The sequence below is a fragment of the Gopherus flavomarginatus genome, chromosome 20, assembly GCF_025201925.1.
Source record: "Gopherus flavomarginatus isolate rGopFla2 chromosome 20, rGopFla2.mat.asm, whole genome shotgun sequence".
Lineage (NCBI taxonomy): Eukaryota > Metazoa > Chordata > Testudines > Testudinidae > Gopherus > Gopherus flavomarginatus.
The window spans coordinates 24,869,210-24,890,045 of record NC_066636.1 but is presented as its reverse complement, the minus strand read 5'-3'; the positions used below and the strand labels follow the sequence as shown (position 1 = coordinate 24,890,045).

Genomic DNA, 20,836 nt, shown 5'->3' with positions numbered 1-20,836 from the left:
ATGGGGCTTGTCTCAGCTCTCCGCAGGGCCCTGGGCACGTCAAAGCAGGGCCCGCGGCCCAGGAGCAGGAAGGGCAATGGGGGGCCAGGGCTGGTAGGGGAGAGCCCTGTGCGGGGCATGGTGCGCAGCGCGGGCAGCTTCGCCCTGGGCATGACCCTGGCCAGCCTCTACGGTGCCCTGGTGCTCTTCGCACAGAGCTACAACGTCTGGTACTGCCTGGTGTCCACCGCCAGCCTGGGCGCTGGCCTGGGGCTGGGCATGGCCTTCTCCAGCAAGGTGCGCGTCACTGTCCTGCTCATGCTGCCCCACGTCTTCTCCAGTAAGTGCCCCCCCGCCAGTCCCGCCCCTCTCCTCCCATCCCACAGGGACCAAAAACAGTGCCGGGATCACCCGGCGCCACCCTCATGCCCCCGGGCTCCCCTGCCCACAGCCCGACATACCAGCCGTGCCCCTGCCTGGCACACCACGAGCGGCCACAGGGAGTGGGGGCAGCTGAACTGGTGTCATTTGCCCCACACCCTCCACCTGGTGCCCTGCTCCCAGTCTGCCCCCTGGGCACCCTGCATCCCTCCAGACCCTGCCCTGCCTGCCCCACTGATGCTGTGGGGTGACTGCCGCCCCCTGCAGAGCAGGGGAAGAACATGCTGCTGCTGGTGGCGCTGGGCATGGCCATGCAGGGGCCCTGCACCAACATCCTGCGGAACTTCGGCAGAGCGGCCCAGTCTGTGTCCTGTGGGGCCGAGCTCACCCTCAACCAGACGGCCGAGCTGCTGCAGAAAGCTAGGGAGCCGCTGCTCAGTGAGACGGGGAGCGGGGGGATGGGTCACAACTGGGGAGCTGGGGTGGGGGGGCAAGGAGGGATCCATTGTGGAAGCTGGGGGGAGGGCTAGGTGTTTCAGGGGGAATGGGGTATCCCGTGGGGGGTGCTGTGGGGCGCCCCATGTGGGGAGCAGTGGAGGGGGCCCTTGTGGGGGGCTGTCTCTCAGATGCTCACCGTGTCCTGCCCTCAAGGCGCACTGACCAGGATCAAAGCCATTGCCCAGAAGGCCAAGGTGGTGGGTGACCGCGTCCGCAAGTTCTTCCGCTCTGTCATGGACTCCGTGCGGCACGTTGGTGAGTGGGGAGGGGAGGGCGGGTTGCAGCTGGGACACAGCTGCGACAGTGACCGCCTCCTGCTGGCCCCCTGCAGCCTGGGTCAGCTCAGCCTGCAGCCTGCTCCACCGGCCCCACCCTGCCCCATTTGACCCCACCCCCTCAGCCACTCAAAACCCTGATCCACCCCCCGGTCAGCCCCTGGCCTATCTGACTCCTCACCCTAACAAGCCCCCAAACTGGGGCCCTCAACTTGTTCCTCTATGCCAGCCTCCAGTCTGGGACCCCATTCACTACCCCCAGCCCGCTCCCAACTCCAGTCCCGTCGACCCCAACCCCACCCTGCTTCTGTTCTGTTTGCTCGCTAGGGCGGGGGGCATAGGCACCAGCCATGGCTTGGAGCAAAGCCCATCTCCTGTGCCCCACATGGTGCCCCATGGCGCTGCCCTCATGCCCCAATACCCCCACAGCCCCATGCCCCAGGATCCCATCTTCGTACCCTGGCTTGCAACCCCTTACTCTTGGACATCATCCTTATGCCACCTCACCCATCCTCGGGCCCCTGCCCTGCTGCTCCAGCGTGCCCTGCCATGCCATCTCCACAGCCCGGGCCCTGCGGAATGTGTGGTACTGGCTGGTGCACGTGGGTGAGATGTGCAACCAGGACCTGGGTGCCCCCTACACCAAGTGCCTGCGGCTCTTCGACACAGCCAAGGACAAGTGTGAACGTGTCATCCCTGCCCTCTTCTTCCTCTGCTACATCCTCCTGCTCTTCAAGCCACTCTGCGGCCTGGCCAATGGTGAGTTCCCGGGGCGCGGCCAATGGTGAGTTATAATATATGGAGATAGCCCTATCTCATAGAGCTGAAGGGACCCCAAAAGGTCACAGAGTCCAGCCCCTGCCTCCACTAGCAGGACCAAGGACTGATTTTACCCCGACCCCTAAGTGGCCCCCTCAAGGATTGAACTCACAACCCCCAGGCCAATGTTCAAATCACTGCGCTATCCCTCCCCCAGGGGGCGGGACTAATGGTGAGTCCCCTGGGCAAGGCCAATGGTTCGGTCCCTGGGCGGGGCTAATGGTGTGTAACTAAGCTGTGGTGGGGCCAATGGGGTATGAGTGTCTCCAGGGGGCGGGGCTAACACTTCCAGGGGGCGGGGCCATGCTCCATCATAGAATCCCAGCGATGCGGGGCTGGAAGGGACCGCGAGGGTGCAGCGCCGGGCGCAGGGGCAGGACCCGGTGACCCTAGACCGGGTAGTGTGGGGCCCCCTCGGGGCTTGCTGGGTGGGCCTGGCCGAGGCAATAGGTACGGAGCCCCCCAGCTCACCTGGGCACAGCTCCCCCCATGCAGCCCCTCACTTTCCCCACAGCGCTCCTGGTCTTCTGCGTCATCCCCCAGTACGTGCAGCCCTTCCTGCGCAGGAGAGTCGTGGCCCGTGAGTGCCGGGGTGCGCAGCGGGGGGGGTGTCCCCAGGACACAGTCCTCCATGTGCTGAGGGAGGCACTGCCCTGTAGCCCTGGGGAGGGGAAGGGGCAGCTCCCCCCCCCCCCGTGTGCTCAGCAGCACTGCAGTGCCCAGTGTCGTTCTGCCCCTGGGCCTCAGCCCCCTGCTTTTCCCCCAGGTCTCCCCCCTCTCCAGCCCACTGAGGTCTCTCCCTCTTGCAGTTGCTCTGCCCCTCCAGGTCTCCTCCCTCTCCAGTCCACTGAATGACTTCACTGCCCTCCATGGCTCTGCCCCCCAGGCCTCACCACTCCTGTGGCTTTACCCCCCCCACCTCCCTACAGCTCTGCCCCCCACCTTTTACCCCCTGTGGCTCTGACCCCCCCAGATCTCATATCCCCATGGCTCTGACTCCCCAGTGCTCACCCCCCCCCATGGCTCTGACTCCCCCAGATCTCATATCCCCATGGCTCTGACCTCCCAGTTCTCACCCCCACCCCCCACGGTGGCTCTGATCTCCCAGCTGTCCTGAGGGTGCTGAACCGCGTGCGCAGGGAGTTTGAGTTCAACATCTCAGCTGTGCACCAGTTCGACGTCAGCCTCAACTCCACCAAGAGCCTGGCCCAGGTGGCCCTGGACATCATGGAGGCCATTGGCCTGCGGCTGCAGCCAGCCCGAGAGGTGCTGGGCCTCTTCACACACGTCTCCTCCTGCGTCCTCCTCTACCTGTACCTGCAGTGAGTGCATCCTGGAGCCCGCCAGGGACAGCACCCAGGATTCCTGGCGCTCAGCCCCCTGCTCCAACCACCAGCCCCCACTGCCCCCCAGAGCTGGGGAGAGAACCCAGGAGTCCTGGTTCCCAGCCCCGGCCGCTCTAACCCATCAGACCCCCCCCATCCCAGCCAGGGAGAGAACCCAGGATTCCTGGCTCCCAGCTGCCCCCCTCTAACCGAGTGACCCCACTCCCCTCCCCGAGCTGGGAGGAGAACCCAGTAGTCCTGGCTCTCAGCCCCCTGCTCCAACCACCAGCCCCCACTCCCATCCAGCAAGTCCTGGCTCCCCTGCCCCACTACCTGTGCCGTGCTCCCCTCAGCCTGGTGTCCTCGCAGGGCCCTGCTCTATCGCAGACGGTACCTGCATGACGACGACTTCGACAACATCTACATCACAGGGCGCTTCCTGGCCATGGATGTGCTGCGGGCGCAGCAGGGCAGGCCCACGGTGCTGCCCCTCTCCGCGTGGGAGAGCACCAAGTACATCTGCCCGGGTAAGGGGCTGCGGCAGGGCCAAGCAGGGGGCAGAGGGGCAGGGCCTTGGGCAGAGGGGGCTGCTCCTGCCCGGCTCCCAACCGCTCTCAGTGGGGCTTCCTCCCTCCTGGCCCAGGCTCCCCGTTCCTGTCGCACCGGGAGCGCTTCGGTTACGGCCTGGCCCTGGCCGGCGTCCTACGCCACGTGCTCCTCGGCCTTGCCCTCATCCTCCTCGACTATGGAGTCTTCTGGCTGCTCGACCTGGTCCGCTACCAGCTGCATGGTGAGATCGTGGCCAGGGGTGAGTCCCCCAGCCCAGCCCCTCACTGGCCCCTCTCCGGCCACCCTTTGGGGCTAGCTGAGCCCTCTTGGCCAGGCCCACCTGCCCCTACTGGCCCTAGGGATGGCACATTGGGGAGTGGGACGCAACCACTAACTCGGCCCTGCCAGAAACCGGACCCCCCACCGCTCCTCACACACACCCGGCCCCGCCGGCTGCTGGGCCCCCAGCCGCTCCCCGCCCACACCTGGCCCCGCTGGCCGCTGGGCCCCCAGCCGCTCCCCGCCCACACCCGGCCCCGCCGGCCGCTGGGCCCCCAGCTGCTCCCTGCCCACACAGCCCTGCACTAACCCAGCCCGTCTGCCGGCAGCCCCCGTGGTGATGAGCGTCAGTGTGAATGGGACGGGCTACACGGGTGAGATCTACCATGACCTGGTCTCTGCGTTCAACTCCCTGCAGCGTGGCAACGTCAGTGTCCTGTCCCGCCGGTGCCGCCTGCGCCCTGCTGAGCCTGACTACCGCACCTACCTGCTCATCGGTGACCAGCTTGGGGGGGGGTTTGCACCTGGGCCCTAGCCGTCACTGCCTGCACTGTCTGAGCATAGCCAGGTGCACGTGTGTGCCCCGGCGGGGCCATGTCAGTGCGTGTGCAAGGCCCCATATGCCCCGCCCTACGGCTCACCAGCCCGCACGGGAGAGCTGTACCCACAGGGTCAGCCTCAGCCCCCCTCCATCAGTGTGTCTGGCAGATGCCCCCCACTGTGCCCAGCAGCCCCTTGCCACATTGTGCCCAGCCCCCCACATCTGACTGGCGCCCCCTCCTGCTCACAGGACTCATGTACGGCATGTGCTTCTTCATCACTATCTTCGGCAGCTATGTGGGGCGCTTACGCAGGGTTGTGTGCGCCTCATATTACCCCTCCCGCGAGCAGGTGAGACCCCCCGTTAGCCAGAGGGACAGTAGGCCCGGGCCCTTCCCTGGGCCCTCCGCGTGGGAATCTCTCCATCCGTCTCCCCCCAGCCAGAACATGGACCCTTGCTATGGACAGGGTCCCCCCAGGACCCTGACACCCCCCCACACCCAGCGCCCCGCCCCATGCCACTGACACTCTCCTGCCACACCCAGCACCCGGCCCCATGCCGTTGATACGCCCCCCCACACACAGCCCCCCTCCCCATGGCACTGACATGCTCCCCCACACCCAACCCCCCCGCCCCGTGCCGTTGACACCCCCCCCACATCCAGCCCCCCGCCCCGTGCCGCTGACACCCCCCACACATACCCAGCCCCCCCCGTGCCGCTGACACCCCCCCCACACCCAGCCCCCCTCCCCATGCCGCTGACACCCCCCCACACCCAGTCCCCCCATCTGTGCCACTGACACGCCCCCCCACATCCAGCCCCTCCCCCTTATGATTATCCCAGGCCCAGCCCCCCAGTCCTCCATGGCGTCTACCTCCTTGTTCCCTAGGAGCGGACATGCTTCCTCTACAACAGCATCCTGACGCGGCGGACAGGCCTGGCAAGCTCCCTGCTCCGGGCCACGAGGCAGCGGGCGGCCGACAAAGGTCACACCAACCTGCTCCTCATCCTTGCCTCCAAGTAAGGGAGCCCCCTCCCCCTGGGGCCAGCCCCCCAGTCTCAAGCCAGGTGCCTGGGCAGGGTGGAACCGTCCCCTGGGTCTTTCCATGCGTGGGGCTCATGGGATCCATCCCAGGCCCTGGCCGCCAGCTTGCCCTATTCACCCCTGGGCTCCTGACTGGCAGATATGGAGACCTGAGGGGGGGGCTGCAGGGCAGTTCATGCCCCTGTGCCCCTCGTGCGAGGGGTGGCGTTACCCCCTCTGAGATCCCATGGGCTTGTCCCCTCCACTTTCCACGTCATGTGACCCCCCCACCCTGAGTAACCCCCTCTGTGCACACTGCAAGACCCCTTCACCATCGCCCTGCCGAGCAATTCTCCCTCCGGTGCAGGCTGAGTGACACCCCCCCGGGTAACCCCACCCTGCAACCCCCCCATTGTGCAAACCCCCCTTGTGCATGCCCAGTGACCCCCCCGGGTAACCCCCATACCCCACCCTGCAACCCCCCACCATGCACCCCCCCATTGTGCATGTCCAGTGACCCGCCTCCTGTGAGTGACCCCCCCAGGTAACCCCCATACCCCATTGTGCAACCCCCCACTGTGCAAGCCCAGTGATCCCCCTCCTGTGAGTGATGCCCCCCGGCTCTGTGCCCGTAGGTTTCCCCTGTGCGCCTGGTTGGCGCGGAGGATGGGCGTCCACCAGCAGTACTGCATGGGTTGTGGGCGCATCGGGGATGGGGCTGCCAGCCAGGACTTCATCACCTGCATCACCCCTGGCTGCAGAGGTAGGAAGCAGGGCAGGTGACGGCGAGGGGAGAGGAGCCTAGGACTATGGGGGCAGCAGAGGGCAGGGCTGGAGGGGGAAGAGGGGTGGGTGGGTGACACTTCCCCCCCCCAGGCACAGACAGCCAGAGCTGAGTCTGACATCCCTCCCTCCCCCCTGCCCTGCTCCCCTCCCCAGGGTTCTACTGCAGAGAATGCTACCAGATGCTCAGCAATGTCTGCTCCATCTGCATGGCCCCCCTGGCCTACCAGGGTGACATGGATGAAGAGATGTGAGTGAGGGTGGCAGGGGCCCTGGGGGCACCAGCACCCAGCGCCCACCATGGGGCACAGAGCCCATGGCAGGGGGACTGGCATCAGCTGGGGGCAGGGGCATCATGGGCTCGGTTTGCGTGGCTGGTGTCCATCAGGCAATGCCAGGAGAACCCCTGGGGGAGGGATGACATCTCCCCTCCCATTGGCTGCCTGCCCCACCGTCCCACCTCCCTGGGCAAGGCAGCCAATCAGCTGCTGGAGGAGGCAGACAGTGTTCTTGTCCCTGCCCTTCTCATGGGGTGGGAAACAGAAGACATAGGATCTCAGGCTGGCTGTGCTCCAGCCCCCCAGCTCTTGTGATCAATGAGATGGCTCCTCTGGCCCCCCAAACCCCCAGCCTGGAATGGGGAGAGGGGACCCTAGTGCAGCCCCCCAGGCCTGGGAGGGGGAGTAAAGGCCCCTGTAGCTACCGGAGGACCAGAGGTGGGGCTGGGGGTACAGAACTGATGGGGGGGAAGTGGGGCAAAGTCACACTAATTGCCCCACACAGTGCGTGGGCAGGGCGGGGAATAAAAATCAAAACACCCCAAAACCCACCAGCTCCTCCAAATTTACAGCTCTCCAGCACCTGGGGGCCAATCAGGTAGCGTTGGGGGGTCCGGTGCATTATTTCTGCCCCCCCGGCTGGCACTGGCGTTTGCTGCCCGTTGTGTAAGCTTTAGCTTGGATACAACACAACACACCAGCTGGGGGCTGGGGAAGGAGGCTCCCCCCAGGGCTAGGGTCCAGGCTGTGGCGGGTGAGAGCCGAGGGGCCCAGCAGGAGATGGCTCCCCTGCCTCAGCCTGGCCCTCGTCCCCACAGTGACTCCAGTGACGAGGAGACCGTGGGGCTATGGCTGGGCGCCACACGGGCGCTGCGGGGGCAGGAGCAGGAGCAGAGGCGCCGGCTGCGCCAGCTGCTGAGGCAGCGCATCCGCCAAGTGGTGCAGGGCCAGGGCTCCTGCCGGCGCCTGCCCCAGGAGCTGGCCGCATGGGTCTGGGCCCAGCTGGAGGAGGATGAGAGCGGAGACAGCACTGAGGCCAGCACTCCCAGCCCCATGGCAGCGGCTGACGACAGCTCCAGGTGAGCAGCTGGGAACAGGCAGGGGCATAGTCCCAAAGGGGGCAGGTCCAGGCGCCAAGGCCCATAGGGGATACCCAGGAGGCCTATGCTATAGGGAGGGCTCTTGCCTGCCCCACACTGCTTCAGCCCAGGCTGCCTTTCCACCCGTGTTTCCAGCCTTGCTGGGGCTGGCACTGCAAGCTGGGCCCTGCCCGCCTCCCCAGCACCACTACAGCCTGGCCCGAAAGTCAGGAGGGATTTCGCCTGGGGGGCAGCTGGGCCAGAGCAGGGGGGCCCTGTGACCTCATGCAGGGGGTCTTATGGGCACCCACACATGGTCCGGCCTGGATTTCTGAAAGACAATGTTGGCAGCCGCTAGGCGGGGCTGAAGGTCTGTGGGGAGGGGGCTCCCAGCCCCCGGAAGAAGCAGAGAGGGGAGGCGGAGGAAGAGCAGGTACACAGGGCCCAGCTGGATTGTGTGGGAGGGGAGCACGGGGACCATCTGCTGAAGGCCCCATCTGCCAGCATTTATCTCAGGGGCCTCCCCTCTCTGCCCCGCAGCGACCTGGACTTCAGCTACCAGGAGCAGCCCGAGGGCAGTGACGGGGAGGGAAGGGCTCTGCCGGGGCCCAGCCCCCCAGAGCCAGGGGAGCTGGAGGAAGTGAAGACGATCCCAGATACCAGCCAGTGAGGGAAGCACCAGGAGCCGGACCAGTGCCAAGGAGACAGATGTACCGTGCAGGTGGGGGCACCAGGCAGATGATCCTGCCCCCCAATGCACGGCTGACTTCGGGGCTGCACGGGCTCCGGCCTGGGCACCAAGGGGCTTCCCCCTGCCTGTGAGCCCGGTCCCCAGGGACCGCGCCATCAATAAAGCGCCCTGTGGCTCAGGCTGATCTGTGCACTGGACTCTCTGCCATGGGGTGGGGGTGAGGCCTCTGGGTGCAAGGCCTAGTGCCTGCATCCCCCCAGCTCTCTGGGGCCAGGGGCTGCTGTTACCCCAGAAACCCCCATTTACCTCCTGCCCCTGCAGAGCCCCAGCCACTCCCAGGCCCAGGAGCCCTGGATCCCCAGCACAGGCAGGGTCCAGGGGTCTGGGGCCAGGCCCTGCTCCCCCAGGCAGCCAGCCACACACAGACAGGAGCGCTGAGGGTCCCTGCTTCTCCATTTATTGTCAAGCAGCCTTCATTTAAAAATCAAAATAACAACAGGAACCGAAAAGCGCATGCGGGGCCGACCCTGGGCAGCTCCCGCTGACTCTAGCTGTACTTTGCTTTCTTTCCACTAGAGAAGTTCAAGTAGCCAAGATTTCAAGTTCACCATAAGGCACTTTAAAGCCAGGCCAGGCCAGGCCCCCCACCCCCGCCCCCAGGACTGACAATGACGGCAGACAGCACTGGGGGCTAGGAGGGGAAGAAATATATTACATCATCTCTTTAAATATAGATCAGCTCTGATCTGGGGCTAATACTCCCCGGGTGCTCCAGGGGCTAGGGGCGCTGCTGCCAGGGCAGACGGGAATGTGCAAACAGCAGAGATGCCCCTCGAGGGGGAAAAGCCACAGCTCTGGGGTGGTCCCTGGGGCTCCTCTGCCTCCGCAGGAGGGGGCGGCCCCCAGCGCACAGAACAGGCCCCCTCCCTTTCCTGGGCCAACTTGCCCAAATAGTGCAACCAGAGAAAGCAGCAAGGAGTGCAGGGGCGAGTGAGGCCCGGGGGGGCAGCCCCTTAGTTAAGGCATGGAGGTGCAGAGGACACCTTAGATCTGCATTTCCCTGCAGTGGACAGCTGGGGGCAGGGGGCTCTATTCCACAAGCTATTTACAAGGGGGGGGGCTGAGAAAGCCAGGGGGGCACTCGGGGACACCAGCTGTGCCCCAGGGCACTAAGCACTTTTCCTCCCTCCAGCGCCGAGCCGGGAAATGAAGACATACAGCTTTAAAAACCAGGGGCTGGCTAATGCACAGGGGGGTGGGGGCAGCACAGCTCTCCCCAGCACATCCCCAAGTGACCCCCACATCCCCAAGCCCTGCCAGCCAAACCCACAGGAATGGGGGAGTGAAGTCCCCACCCTGCAGAGCCAGTTCTGTGGGGTACAGGGCCAGCCACATGCATCAGGAAGGCCACCAGGTGGCGCCCCGTGGCCAGCTGTCAGGGCGCGCGACACCCCAGGGCAGGGGGGCGCAGCCAGGCCTGGCACACTGAGGGTTAAATGCACCTGATTCATACAGGGAAGGGGCACCTGGTACAAGCTGGCTCCAGGTACAGCCTGTCCCACCCGCAGGGCTCGTGGCTCCCTGCCAGCTGGGTCGGTGTGGACACGCTGCCCTCCCCCCCAGCTCTGAGCACCAGCCAGCAGGGAGGGGCTGTGAGCTGGCAGAACCGTGAGATCCCTTCTCACCCCCCCTTGGGCAGTGCAGGCACAGCAGCCAGCACCTGGCACTGCCCCCCAGGCTATGGGGAGGGGCAGGGCGAGGCCCCCCCAGCATTTCATTGTGCAAATCCGCCAGGGGGAGTTTCCCCCTTTGCATAATTCAGAACAAACAGCGACGGGAAAAACAGGAACAGAAACTTGCGTCGTCAAGTGAGAGACAGTTTGTGTGGGGAATGGCTTCCCGCCCAGGGAGCAGGGTCAGGCTGCAGCCCCGCCCCAACCTGGGAACAGAACCCAGGAGTCCTGGCCCCCTGCTCTAACCCACCAGCCCACACTCCCCCCCAGAGCCAGGGCGAGAACCCAGGAGTCCTGGCTCCCAGCTCCCCCACCCTCATCTCCAACCCCCCAGACTCCACCCCACTCCCCTCCAGACCTGGGGACAGAACCCAGGAGTCCCAGCTCCTAGCCCTAACCCACCAGACCACACTCCCCTCCCAGAGATAGAACCCAGGAGTCCTGGCTCCCAGCTCCCCCACCCCCATCTCCAACCCCCCAGACTCCACCCCACTCCCCTCCAGACCTGGGGACAGAACCCAGGAGTCCTGGCTCCCAGCCCCTCCATTCTAACCCACCAGTCCCCCTCCTCTCCCAGAACCCAGGAGTCTTGTTCCCAGTCCTCCGCCAGCCCTTTGAAGAGCAGTGAGACACAAGAAGGAGACGAGGCCCAGCCCAGAGCCCCTGCTCCAGGAGAGCTGAGACATACTCCCCAGGCAGCCCCGCCTGCCTCCCCCCAAGACCCACATGCCCAAAAGCCCCAGACGGTCCTTATTGCTTCTTATGCCCACTCCCGCCAGGGCAGGGTCCGTGTGCTCCAGCTGGGGGCGCCGTGATGCACTATCCCCAGGGGACGCTGGGCCTCCACCCCACCCAGCGCATGCCCAGGCCGCTCCCAACCCCGGAGCAGGAGCTGCTGGGGCTATGCCTGCAGCAGCCCCCCACCAGGGCAGCGCCTGCCCTGGGGATAGTGCCTCTGGCCACCCGCCTGGGGCGGGGCCCTATGCTGTCTCCAGGGGGACAGCCCCGTCCAGCTGCGGCCCCTCCTCTGCCTCCCCCTCCTCCTCCTCCTCGTCCTCATTGGGCGGGGGGGCGCGGGGTGGGTCCCAGAAGCGGGCCAGCGAGAGGCGCAGGCTCTCCAGGCGCCCGTTGGACAGGTCGAGACCCTGGGGGCCGGCAGGGGGCGGGGGCGGCTCTTCGCGGCGGCGCCGGCGCGTCCGCACCTCCAGGCAGTTCTGGCCCTTGAGGTGGCGTTGCAGGTGGTCGTCCTTGGCGAAGGCCTTGTGGCAGAGGTAGCACTCGTAGGGCCGGGCGCCCGTGTGCAGGTGCATGTGGTTCTTCAGGTCGTAGCTGTGCAGGAAGCGGGCGCTGCAGTGCTGGCAGGAGTAGGGCCGCTCGCCCGTGTGCTTCCTCATGTGGATCTTCAGCTTGTCGTTCCTGCGGGGGGTGGGGAAGGGAACCATGAGTGGGGGGGGCGGAGGGCGAGGTGCCGGTCGGTGGCAGAGGGGGTGGAGCCAGGAGATGCCCATCGGCAGGGGCAGTGACTCTGGCCCAGGAGATGCCCAAGCTCAGTGTAAGCAAGGGCCAGGATCACACGAGAACTGTTGCTACTCCCCCGACAGACAGCTGCCCCCCACTCCCCCAACGCACACAACCACTGTCCCAGCTGGGCACTGCCATCCATCCCCTGGCATGGGAACATAGGAACAGCCACACTGGGTCAGACTAAGGGTCCATCTAGCCCAGGGTCCTGTCTGCCGACAGCAGCCACTGCCAGGTGCCCCAGAGGGAATGAACAGAACAGGGAATCATCAAGTGATCCATCCTCTGTCGCCCATTCCCAGCTGCTGGCAAACAGAGGCTAGGGACTCCATTCCTGCCCAGCCTGGCTAATAGCCATTGATGGACCTGTCCTCCATTAATTTATCAAGTTCTTTTTTGAACCTTGTTATGGTCTTGGCCGTCACAACATCCCCTAGCAAGGAGTTCCCCAGGTTGACTGTGCGTTGTGTGAAGAAATACTTCCTTTTATTTGTTTTAAACCTGCTGCCTAGTAATTTCATTGGGTGACCCCTAGTTCTTGTGTTAGAAGGAGTAAATAACACTTCCTTATTTACTTTCTCCACATCAGTCATGATTTTATAGACCTCTAGCATATCCCCCTTAGTCGTGAAGCAGGGGTGTGCGTGGGGAAATCAGCAGACAAAGTGGGGGGGGGGACAGGAGGGGAACTGACTGGATGAAGTAGGGGGTGCAGGGGGCACGCGTGAAGCACTCAGCAGGTGAAGTGGGGGCACACAAGGGGGACTCACCAGGAGTGCAGGGGAGGGGGGACTCAGTGGACGAAGCGGGGATGCAGGGGGCACTCACCGGGTGAAGCGGACGCCGCACACCTCACAGGCGAACGGCTTCTCGCCGGTGTGGGTGCGCATGTGTCGGGGCAGCTTGCCCGCACCATGGATGATCTTGTGGCAGACGGGGCATTCCTGGGGCATCTGGGAGCGGCGCTTGCGCACCAGCTTGTCGGGGCTGTCCAGGCCGGGGGCCAGGGGCTCCTGTTGCAGGGAGCTCAGGTAGGCCATGAGGTCAGGATCAATGGGGTCCTCGTCGGAGCCGGCGTCCTCGGGGGACAGGGCTGGCTGGTAGGGGTACGGATACGGGTAGGGGTAGGGGTGCGGGGGCAGCTCCTCCTCCTCAGCTGCCTCGTAGCCCTCATAGGGCTGGGCCAGGCCCTCGGGCGCCGGGGGCAGCAGGGGAGATGGCTCCCGAGGCTCGGGCAAGGGGCTGCCGGGGCCCGGCTCTTCGGCGTGGTGATTGAGCCGGGAGGATCGAGCCTGCAGGAACTTGCGGGTCTTCTTGCTGCGGCGGGGGGCTGGGCGGGCGGGGAGCAGGGGGGCCCCAGCCACGTCCGGCAGGGTGGCAAAGGCCTCGAGGTAGCGGCGGGCCCGCTCGCAGTCCCCGTCATCGGGCCCGGGTGCCTCCCGCCCACTGCCCTGCAGGATCTCCACGCAGGCTGCAATGACGCAGGGGATCTCCAGCAACTGGGCTGCCTGCAGCACCTCGCCCATGTTGGCGCTGCTGATGGTGAGCGTGGCCGTGTACGCGAACTCCAGCAGCGCACCCAGCGCCTCGGGCCCCACGAAGTCCAGCTCGCAGACCTCCTGCCCCGGGCCCGACCCCGGCCCCGCAAACAGCTTCTTGAAGTAGCGGCTGCAGCCGGCCAGCACGGCCCGGTGGGTGCGGTACTCCAGCCCCTGGCTCCGGATGGTCACGTCGCACAGCACCCCGAGCTGGCGCTGCTCGTTCAGGCTGCTCAGTAGCTCGCTGCTGTGCTCCGGGAAGGGGATGCCGATCAGGTCATCCTCAGGGCTCCCCATCCTCCTCACCTGCGGGCATAGACACGGCCTGGTCAGAGCCTTCCGGCCACACGCTCCCTGCAGCACCAGCCTCAGCTCCTGCCAGTCTTGGCCGGCGGGCAGCCAAGGCAGCTCCCACACTGGGACTAGCTGTGCCCTGAGCCAGGCCATGCAGGGGGCTGGGGCCCTCCCCAGAGCCTCAACCCCCTCCACTGCTCCGGGGGGCAGCCAGTGCCCTCCGCCACACAGGGCCTGGTGGGAGGGGAGCAGCCCACGAGGCCGTGTGGCAATGGAAGGGGGAGGGGGCAGCCACTCAGAGGAAACTTCTGTGGTGAAAGTGTTAAGTGCGCCGGCTCCGCCACCAATTGAGGAAACCCCCCACGCCCCGGAGCAGTGCCAATGCCGGTGCGCAGAGGGGGAGTGGGCGTGCAGCCCCCCAGCACAGCAGATTCCTAGAAGAGATAACGCCGGCTCCACGCTCCCACGGCACTGATAAAATCTGCCCTGAGGAGCTCAGACTGACGCCAACCGGGGTGGGGTGGGGGGAACAGTACGTGCAGGACCCCCGAGCAGAGGGCAACGTCTGGTGGTGGGAAGGTGCTGAAATTCAGCGGCTCCTTGCCCCCCATTTCAGGGGTGTCAGCAGCCCTGCCCACCCCCCAGGTTGACTGGCAGGCCCACTTAGCTGGGGACCTATTTGCACTAAAGCCAGATGCTGCAAGCAGGTCCCAGCTGCCTCCCAGAGCCAGGGATGGGGAGATAAGTCTGTGCAGACAGGCCAGAGCTGGGGAGGGGGGCATGATGCCTATGGTCCCAAGGAGCAGGGCAAGGGACGCACCTATACCCAGGGCTTAGATACGCTCTTGGGCAAGGGCCCCCTGCCAGGAACCGGGGCTTCGCCTTCCCCCGCAACCCAGACACAGCCGCAGCACCTGCTTGCCGCCCCCCTCAGTGCGACCACACCAAAGGGGGAAATCTCAGCACGCCGCATTTGAATTGGCAACTGACAGAGGCGGCTTCCTGAGCCGCCACTCACAGCCCCCCAGCGCCCAGCCCTGAGACCTCCCCTGGCACGCACCAGCTCCCCACGTGGGCATGAGATGTGGGCATAGGGCCCCAACCTTGCCACCAAGCCCCTAATGGGGCAGCTGCCCCCATCCCCATGGGCACGCACAGGCCCCATGCCAGCAGCCCCCGCAGAGGCCAAGTGGACTGGTCTCTCTCTGCCTCAGACAGGGAGGGGACCGGGGCTGGGCAGGGGAGCGTGTCCAGCTGCTACCCGGGCTGCGCTGGTGCCGAGCAAGGGTCCCCCAGGCTGTTAGCCACCAAGGGGGTCACCGCTGCTCTTCTTGTGCCCCTCGTGCTGGGGAACGAGGCACTGCCAAGGCCGGGAGCCCCACGGAGCCCAGCCAGGCTCGGAACCAGACCAGGGACCAGGCCGCCTTTCCTGTCCTTGGCAGAAGAGGATCTGCGTGAACCCAGGCTCCTGCCCCTGCGGTGGGGGGCACCACCACAGACAGCCAAGCATGGGTGCAGCAGGGAAGGACAGGCAGGATTTATACTGCAAACCTGACAGAAGCCTGGCCGGGGGAGGACAGGCTGGGCCCAGCCCTGGCCCGCCTGAGTCTGGGCAGGGGGAGATTTCCTCCTCTTCCCCCCATGCAGCCAACCAGGGCCAGCCTCCCCGCACATGCCACTTGGGAGCCACAAGACATGGCTGGGGCCGCGCCGCTGGGGGGCTCGCTCCTGGGACAGGCCCTGGGTGGAGCACCCCTCCCCGAGCCGGGCAGGGAGCGGCACTGGAGATGGGACTAGGTCTTTCCCAGACCTCTTGCCCGGGCAGGGGAGGGGGCAGGATAGCTCCAGCCACCCCAGCACCTCCCTGGGGCCAGGCAGCCAGGCAGAAATGGGCACCATACCCCTGCTTGGTGCCTCAGGCATGCTGGGAAGGGGCTGCCCGCGTACCCCGTAGGCTGCCTGGGGTAGAGACGTGGCTGCATGACGGTGGGGGGGGGCTCCAGGGGGCACAGGTGTGAAGGGAGCCACAGACCCTGAGAGAAGCAGTGCCAGCCGGGCCCCTCCCACCCCCAAAGCTGAGGGCAGCAGGGCCGTGGAGACCAACCGCCCTGCCACATGGGCCCAAGACGTACCGTGGGGGGGGCTCCCTGGGCCCAGTACCCTCTCCCTGGCTGAGACACAGGGATGGGCTCTGTCCAGGGGCTCCGCCAGCCCCTCCAGCTCCCCACACACACCACAGCATCCCCTTCCCCAGCCACGTTGTGACACCTAAGAGCTTCAGGGCCCAGCGCCAACACAAGCTCCAAGAGCCCCAGACCCGTCAGGGAGCCCAGCGGTGCAGGGGCAAAAGGGACTTAGCCAAGGTCAGCCAGAGCCAGGGATAGAACCCAGGAGTCCTGGCACCCACCATCCGCCTCTCACCATCAGAGACTGCTGCTGCTGAGGGAGCCTGCCCCGGTGCTCCCCACCCGAGCTGGTGAGAGGGACCAGCAGAGCGGGATCAGTGACCAGCACTGGGGTGGGGCAGGACCCACGGCCGCGGGTGTCTGGGCTGGGGGCAGAGCGTAGCAAGGAATGAGGGTGGGTGAGGGGCCCCACCCTGTCCCCAGCTTTGCAGGAAGGCGGGGGACATGCCCCCTCTTGCCCAGCTCGGGGGGGTGTGGACGGCGGCCCCATGGCAAGCAGGCCCAGCCCCCCACAGCCGCTCCCTGTGCTTGGGTGCCAGCCAGCTGGGGCTGCCTGCCGGTGCAGGGAGGTGGGAACAGAGCTGAGCGCAGCTGCCCCTCCCCTCTCTGCCAAGCAGGATCCACCGGCAGGGCAGGCAGCAGCCTCCCCGGAAAGCGGAAGCCAAGTCAAGCCGGCCCTTGGGAAGGAGGCCCCCTGGCCCCTGCCACCCACCCGGAGCAGGCAGTGTCAGGGGGCCAGCGGGGCATGGCAGCGGGAAGCAGAGCAGGGCTGAAACCCCATCTCCAGGGTTTGGTCCACACTCCTGCCCAGATGCCCACAGAAGGGACATGCCAGCTACACAGACCCTGCTGCCCCGCAGCACCCAGCCCGCCTCCCATGGGGCACTTCGCCTCTCCCATCTCTGGTGATGCTCTGCTCTGGCCTCAGCGCCCACCCTGGCCACAGCAAGGGCTCTTGCTAGCTGCTTCTTGCCCACGTTCAGCATCTGGGGAGGGAGGTCTGTGGTCACACAGCAAGCCAGGGCCCCTCTCACTCTTAACTCACCAGACCCCACTCCCCTCCCAGAGCTGGGGACAGAACCCAGGAGTCCTGGCTCCCAGCACTGGGCACTAGGCCATTCCTTCTCCCAGCAGCCTCTCTGGCTGGCGTTTATTAGAGGGAGCAGATTAGCACGGATTAACCCATCACACCGCTCGGAGCAGACAAGCCGTGACAAAACCCCAATCAGATTAGCAGGGGAGATTAGCTGGGGGGGATTAGCGGGCAGGAGATTTCACACACAGCAGATCAGCCCCAAGTGAGTGGGGGACACTGGAGGAGTTGGGGGACCCCCCCACATTGCTAGGAGATCCTCACGGTGCCTCTTACCCAAAGCCAGAGGCACAGGCTGTCCCAGGGCTGGGGGCTCTCAAGCCAGGGACTGTGTCCCCCCAGCACCCAGGACAACAGGTGCTGCCATGACACACAGCACTGGCACAGACGGGGGCATGGACAGGGACCCAGCCAGCTCTGGGACAGGCGTTCTGAGCTGCGGATACCAGAGCATCCCCAAGGGCAGAGGGGGAAGCAGAAAGACTGTCAGGAGGGAAGGGCACTGGCAGAACTGGGGGGCGGGCAGCTCCAGGCTGGGCAGGAGGGGCACTGGCAGAGCGGGGAGGGGGCAGGTCTGGGATTGTCATTTCTCATCCTAGCAGCCCAGGTGCACAGGACCCCGCCCCCTCCCCCAGCAAATACTGTTTTGCTCCCAGTGTCCTGCAGCACCAGGGAGCTGGGGCCAGCTGAACCCAAACACAGGGGAGAGGGGTGCCCGGCTGGGTCCTTCACGCTCGCAGCTCTTGCTCTTTCTAGCGCAGTACCAGACTGCCTGACAGCTAATGGCCGGGGGGTGGTGTGACACATTCCTCCCCAAAAAACACCCAAATGGCCCAGGTCCCCACTGGGAAATTCCACAGCAGCCCAGAGCCGCATGCAGGGGGATAGGGACCCCTCGCACACACGTGGGTTGGCCCCCTGGAGCTCCCCATTCTGGGCCCCTTGCACCGATAGCGCCTGGACCCCTAACCCAGACCCGCTTCCCACAGGGCCGATGGCTTGGTGCAGCGAGAGCTGAGAACCCCAGCGTTTCGCTCTCGATTCCCCTGCCGGAGTCAGATCCACCCCCGCCCCTCCGCGTCTCTCGCAGTTTCACAGCTCCTGCCCCCAGCCGGGTGCGGTTCTCCCTGCGGGTGTCAGAGAGAGGCCCCTGCGCCAACAGCGCTCCCACCCTGCTGCTGCGCCCAGCCAGGCCTGCCAGTCCCCGCAGCCAGCACTTCAGCGCTCCCTTCCTCCAGCCCCAGGAGGCAGGAAACCCGCTAAAGCCCTTTGGGCAACTCCTCAGGGGGCACCGGCCCTCAGGGGTGCTCCCACTGCCCCGCATGTCCCAGCTCAGCCAGTTGGGGGGCCCTACATCATAGGTGGGAACCCCTGCCCCAGCCATTAACCTGCAACCTCTTGGGCCCAGAGGGGAGGAGGTGAGGAGCAGTGTGCCCCATGCTAGCTCAGCGTGAGGCCTACCTGGGGTCACTGCAACAGGGGGGCCGTGGCCCAGCTGAGCTGGGCAGTGGGGGGTCAGCTGCCTCATTACCCCTGGCCTGGCAGATGGGCAGCGGTCAGCACACAGGCTGGATGGCACCGCCAAGGGGCAGGCCCATCCCAGCGGCTAGCGGGCAGGAAGGGGGGGGACTTTCCGTCACACCCACCGCCTGTTACTGCTGCCCCCCCGTGCATCCTCCCCGCGGGAGCAGCACTGCATGCAGAGCCAGAGTTACCATCGAGGCAGATGAGAGCGATAAGCGACACGCCGGGGGGGAGGGGCACAGGTGTGTGGGCGCAGAGTGCAGCCCAGAAATGGAGAGCGGCCGCATGGCGCAGCCAGGCCCCAGGGCTCTGATCCCCCGACCAGCCCCTCTGGAGACGGTTCCCCAACCTCTCCCACAGGGGACTGGGGGTGGGGGGAGGGAAACCTGGGCTCCGCGCAGGGAGCCACCCCCTGCAGCTACGAGGCTGAGAGAAAACAGCAAGCAACTCCCTCCCCCATCCTTCTGGGCCAGGAACCTCAGCATCTCCCCAGCCCCACTGGGCCAAGCTGTGAGCAGTGCGGACTCCAGCCCCCCACTCCCTTGGCCTGCAAGGGAGTACAGTAGATCATGCACGGGCAGGGATCCTGCAACCCAACCCAGCCCAGAGATGCTTCTTAGGCGCCCAGAGACTGAGAGGAGCAGGTGGCCTACGTCCTGCCCCCCCGGTTTCCCAGCCACTTCTGGGTTGCAATACCCAGTGCTCAGGCCCATCCACAGGACCCAGGCCCTTCCCCTGCTGTGAATCATCCACAGCCCACCAGGGCCCACCCATGACTCAGCCCTGCAGCACCCAGCACAGAGCAGGGCCTGCAGGAGCCGACTATGCCCCGAAGCAAGAAAGGCAGCACCCTCGCTTTCCCCCACGCGAGCCACGGAGCAGGGGCGGGGGGTCCCCCCTGCTCCCAGCACAGCGGCTGGGCCTGCGGCAGCGGGGCAGGGCAGGGCGCCTGGAAGCTGCGTCAGCTCCCGTGGCCAGGCCTGGGCCCAGGGTGATTTCACTCTTTCCAGCACAGCTCTGGCACCGGAAGGCAGAGCCAGTGCCGGTAAGGGGGGCCTGTTCCCAAGCACTGCGGTGAGCCAGGGCCGAGGCAGCACCGCTCCCCACGCCCACGGCTCCTCTCTGCGGGCAGCAGTGCCTTGCAGGGGCCCAGCCGTCCCACCGAGCGGGGGCGGCCCGTCTCCCCAGGTCCCAACAGGCCCCGGCCGTCTCCCCTGGTAACAGGGCCACAGCCCCTGCTGGGGAACAATGCGATCCCCAGCGGGTCAGCCTGACACGCGTGCCCGGCAGGCTGGGCCCCGCGCAGAGACCAGCTCCGCCCCGCCTCATGTGTCAGCAACGCAGGAGGAGCCTTGCGCAACCTTATTCGTTACCTGCCCTGCTTTGCCTGGCAACCAGCCGGTTCCCAGGGAACGAGCCGCAGCCCAGGTCAGAGCCCTGCCCCTGGCATCGCGCAGGCCTGGGTGCCACCTGGCAAGGGCACAGCCCAACTGCTCAGCTCCTCCTTGCTCTCACGGGCCTTTGTGCAAGGGGCAAGTGGCGGGACCCAGGGGCCTGGGAAACCCTCTCTGCAGGGCTGCCACAAGCCACTGCAGTTCCAGCTGGAGACGCTTCATCCAGCACAGAACTGGGCAGCATTGCTGTGAGTTACTAAACAGCTACCCCACCCCAGAGGCAGCTGCCTCAGCACCAGGCGAGGGATCACTGGGCACTTCACAGAACCAGCAGCTGCCATCCACCATTCACACCTCAGAGCCTGTGTCAGATGCAACAGCAGCCACCCCATCCCGCAGACAGCTGCCCCTATGGGGGCAAACTCTTGAAGTACTGGCCGGCACCCAGCCACTGGAGCAATCCAGAGAACAGCACTGAGCCCTCTCCCACTAGGAACGTGCTGCCCTTCACCATCGTCCACCTCGGCACCAGCCTCCTTCAGAGCCCGCCCTTCCAGCCCCACTCCCTCCTCCCCGGGGCAGTGAGCAGTGCGGACTCCAGCCCTCCACCCCCCCTTGCTGCAGAGTGCAGCCTGGCCTGCAAGGGAGTACGGGCAGGGATCCTGCAACCCAACCCATCCCAGAGATGCTTCTTAGGCGCCCAGAGACGGGGAGGAGCAGGGGGCCTACGTCCTACCCCCCTGGTTTCCCAGCCACTTCTGGGTTGCAATACCCAGTGCTCAGGCCCATCCACAGGACCCAGGCCCTTCCCCTGCTGTGAATCATCCATGTGGGTTTGGGCTGCTGCCCTGGGCCCTTTGGCAATGGTGATTTAACCCACCCTTGGTGGGAACCAAATGCCCCACTGCTAGTGGAACATGCAGGGACTGGAGAGCACCCCACCTGGGGCCCAGCCCCCTAGCCTCAGAAGCTGTAACTGTCTGAGTTACACCAGAGCCGGGGCCCCCGGGGAGAGGGACGCTGTCGAGGGACTTCACAGCTGCACTGGGAA

General features: G+C 65.8%; 2 protein-coding genes across 3 annotated transcripts in view; one reads left to right on the top strand and one right to left on the bottom strand.

The window, feature by feature from the left end:
- DCST2 (DC-STAMP domain containing 2) lies at window positions 1-8,481 on the top strand. The gene is made up of 15 exons (XM_050930056.1): window positions 1-319; window positions 628-798; window positions 1,012-1,113; window positions 1,698-1,892; window positions 2,467-2,532; window positions 3,061-3,274; window positions 3,647-3,804; window positions 3,921-4,085; window positions 4,435-4,602; window positions 4,896-4,996; window positions 5,537-5,667; window positions 6,307-6,434; window positions 6,611-6,704; window positions 7,551-7,811; window positions 8,352-8,481. The coding sequence occupies exons 1-15, from the start codon at window positions 1-3 to the stop codon at window positions 8,479-8,481; spliced, it is 2,403 nt and encodes an 800-aa protein (XP_050786013.1).
- A 462-nt stretch (window positions 8,482-8,943) lies between these two features.
- ZBTB7B (zinc finger and BTB domain containing 7B) overlaps window positions 8,944-20,836 on the bottom strand; it is a 36,767-nt gene continuing 24,874 nt past the window's right edge. Inside the window, exons 2-4 of one of the 2 annotated variants that reach the window (XM_050930097.1) lie at window positions 12,585-13,592; window positions 10,741-11,651; window positions 8,944-10,441 (exon numbers count right to left, since the gene is read on the bottom strand). In XM_050930097.1, coding sequence (XP_050786054.1) covers window positions 11,216-11,651; window positions 12,585-13,591 — 1,443 coding nt within the window. In that variant the 5' untranslated portion in view covers window position 13,592 and the 3' untranslated portion in view covers window positions 8,944-10,441; window positions 10,741-11,215. Of the gene's footprint in view, window positions 10,442-10,740; window positions 11,652-12,584; window positions 13,596-20,836 lie in introns of both variants that reach the window. The other variant, XM_050930096.1, reaches the window with a different exon arrangement.

Coding starts and splice junctions, on each gene's coding strand:
- DCST2 (XM_050930056.1), top strand. CDS start 1: ATGGGGCTTGTCTCAGCTCTCCGCAGGGCCCTGGGCACGTCAAAGCAG. Junction 320..627: donor GCTGCCCCACGTCTTCTCCA/GTAAGTGCCCCC, acceptor CGCCCCCTGCAG/AGCAGGGGAAGAACATGCTG. Junction 4,086..4,434: donor TGGTGAGATCGTGGCCAGGG/GTGAGTCCCCCA, acceptor GTCTGCCGGCAG/CCCCCGTGGTGATGAGCGTC.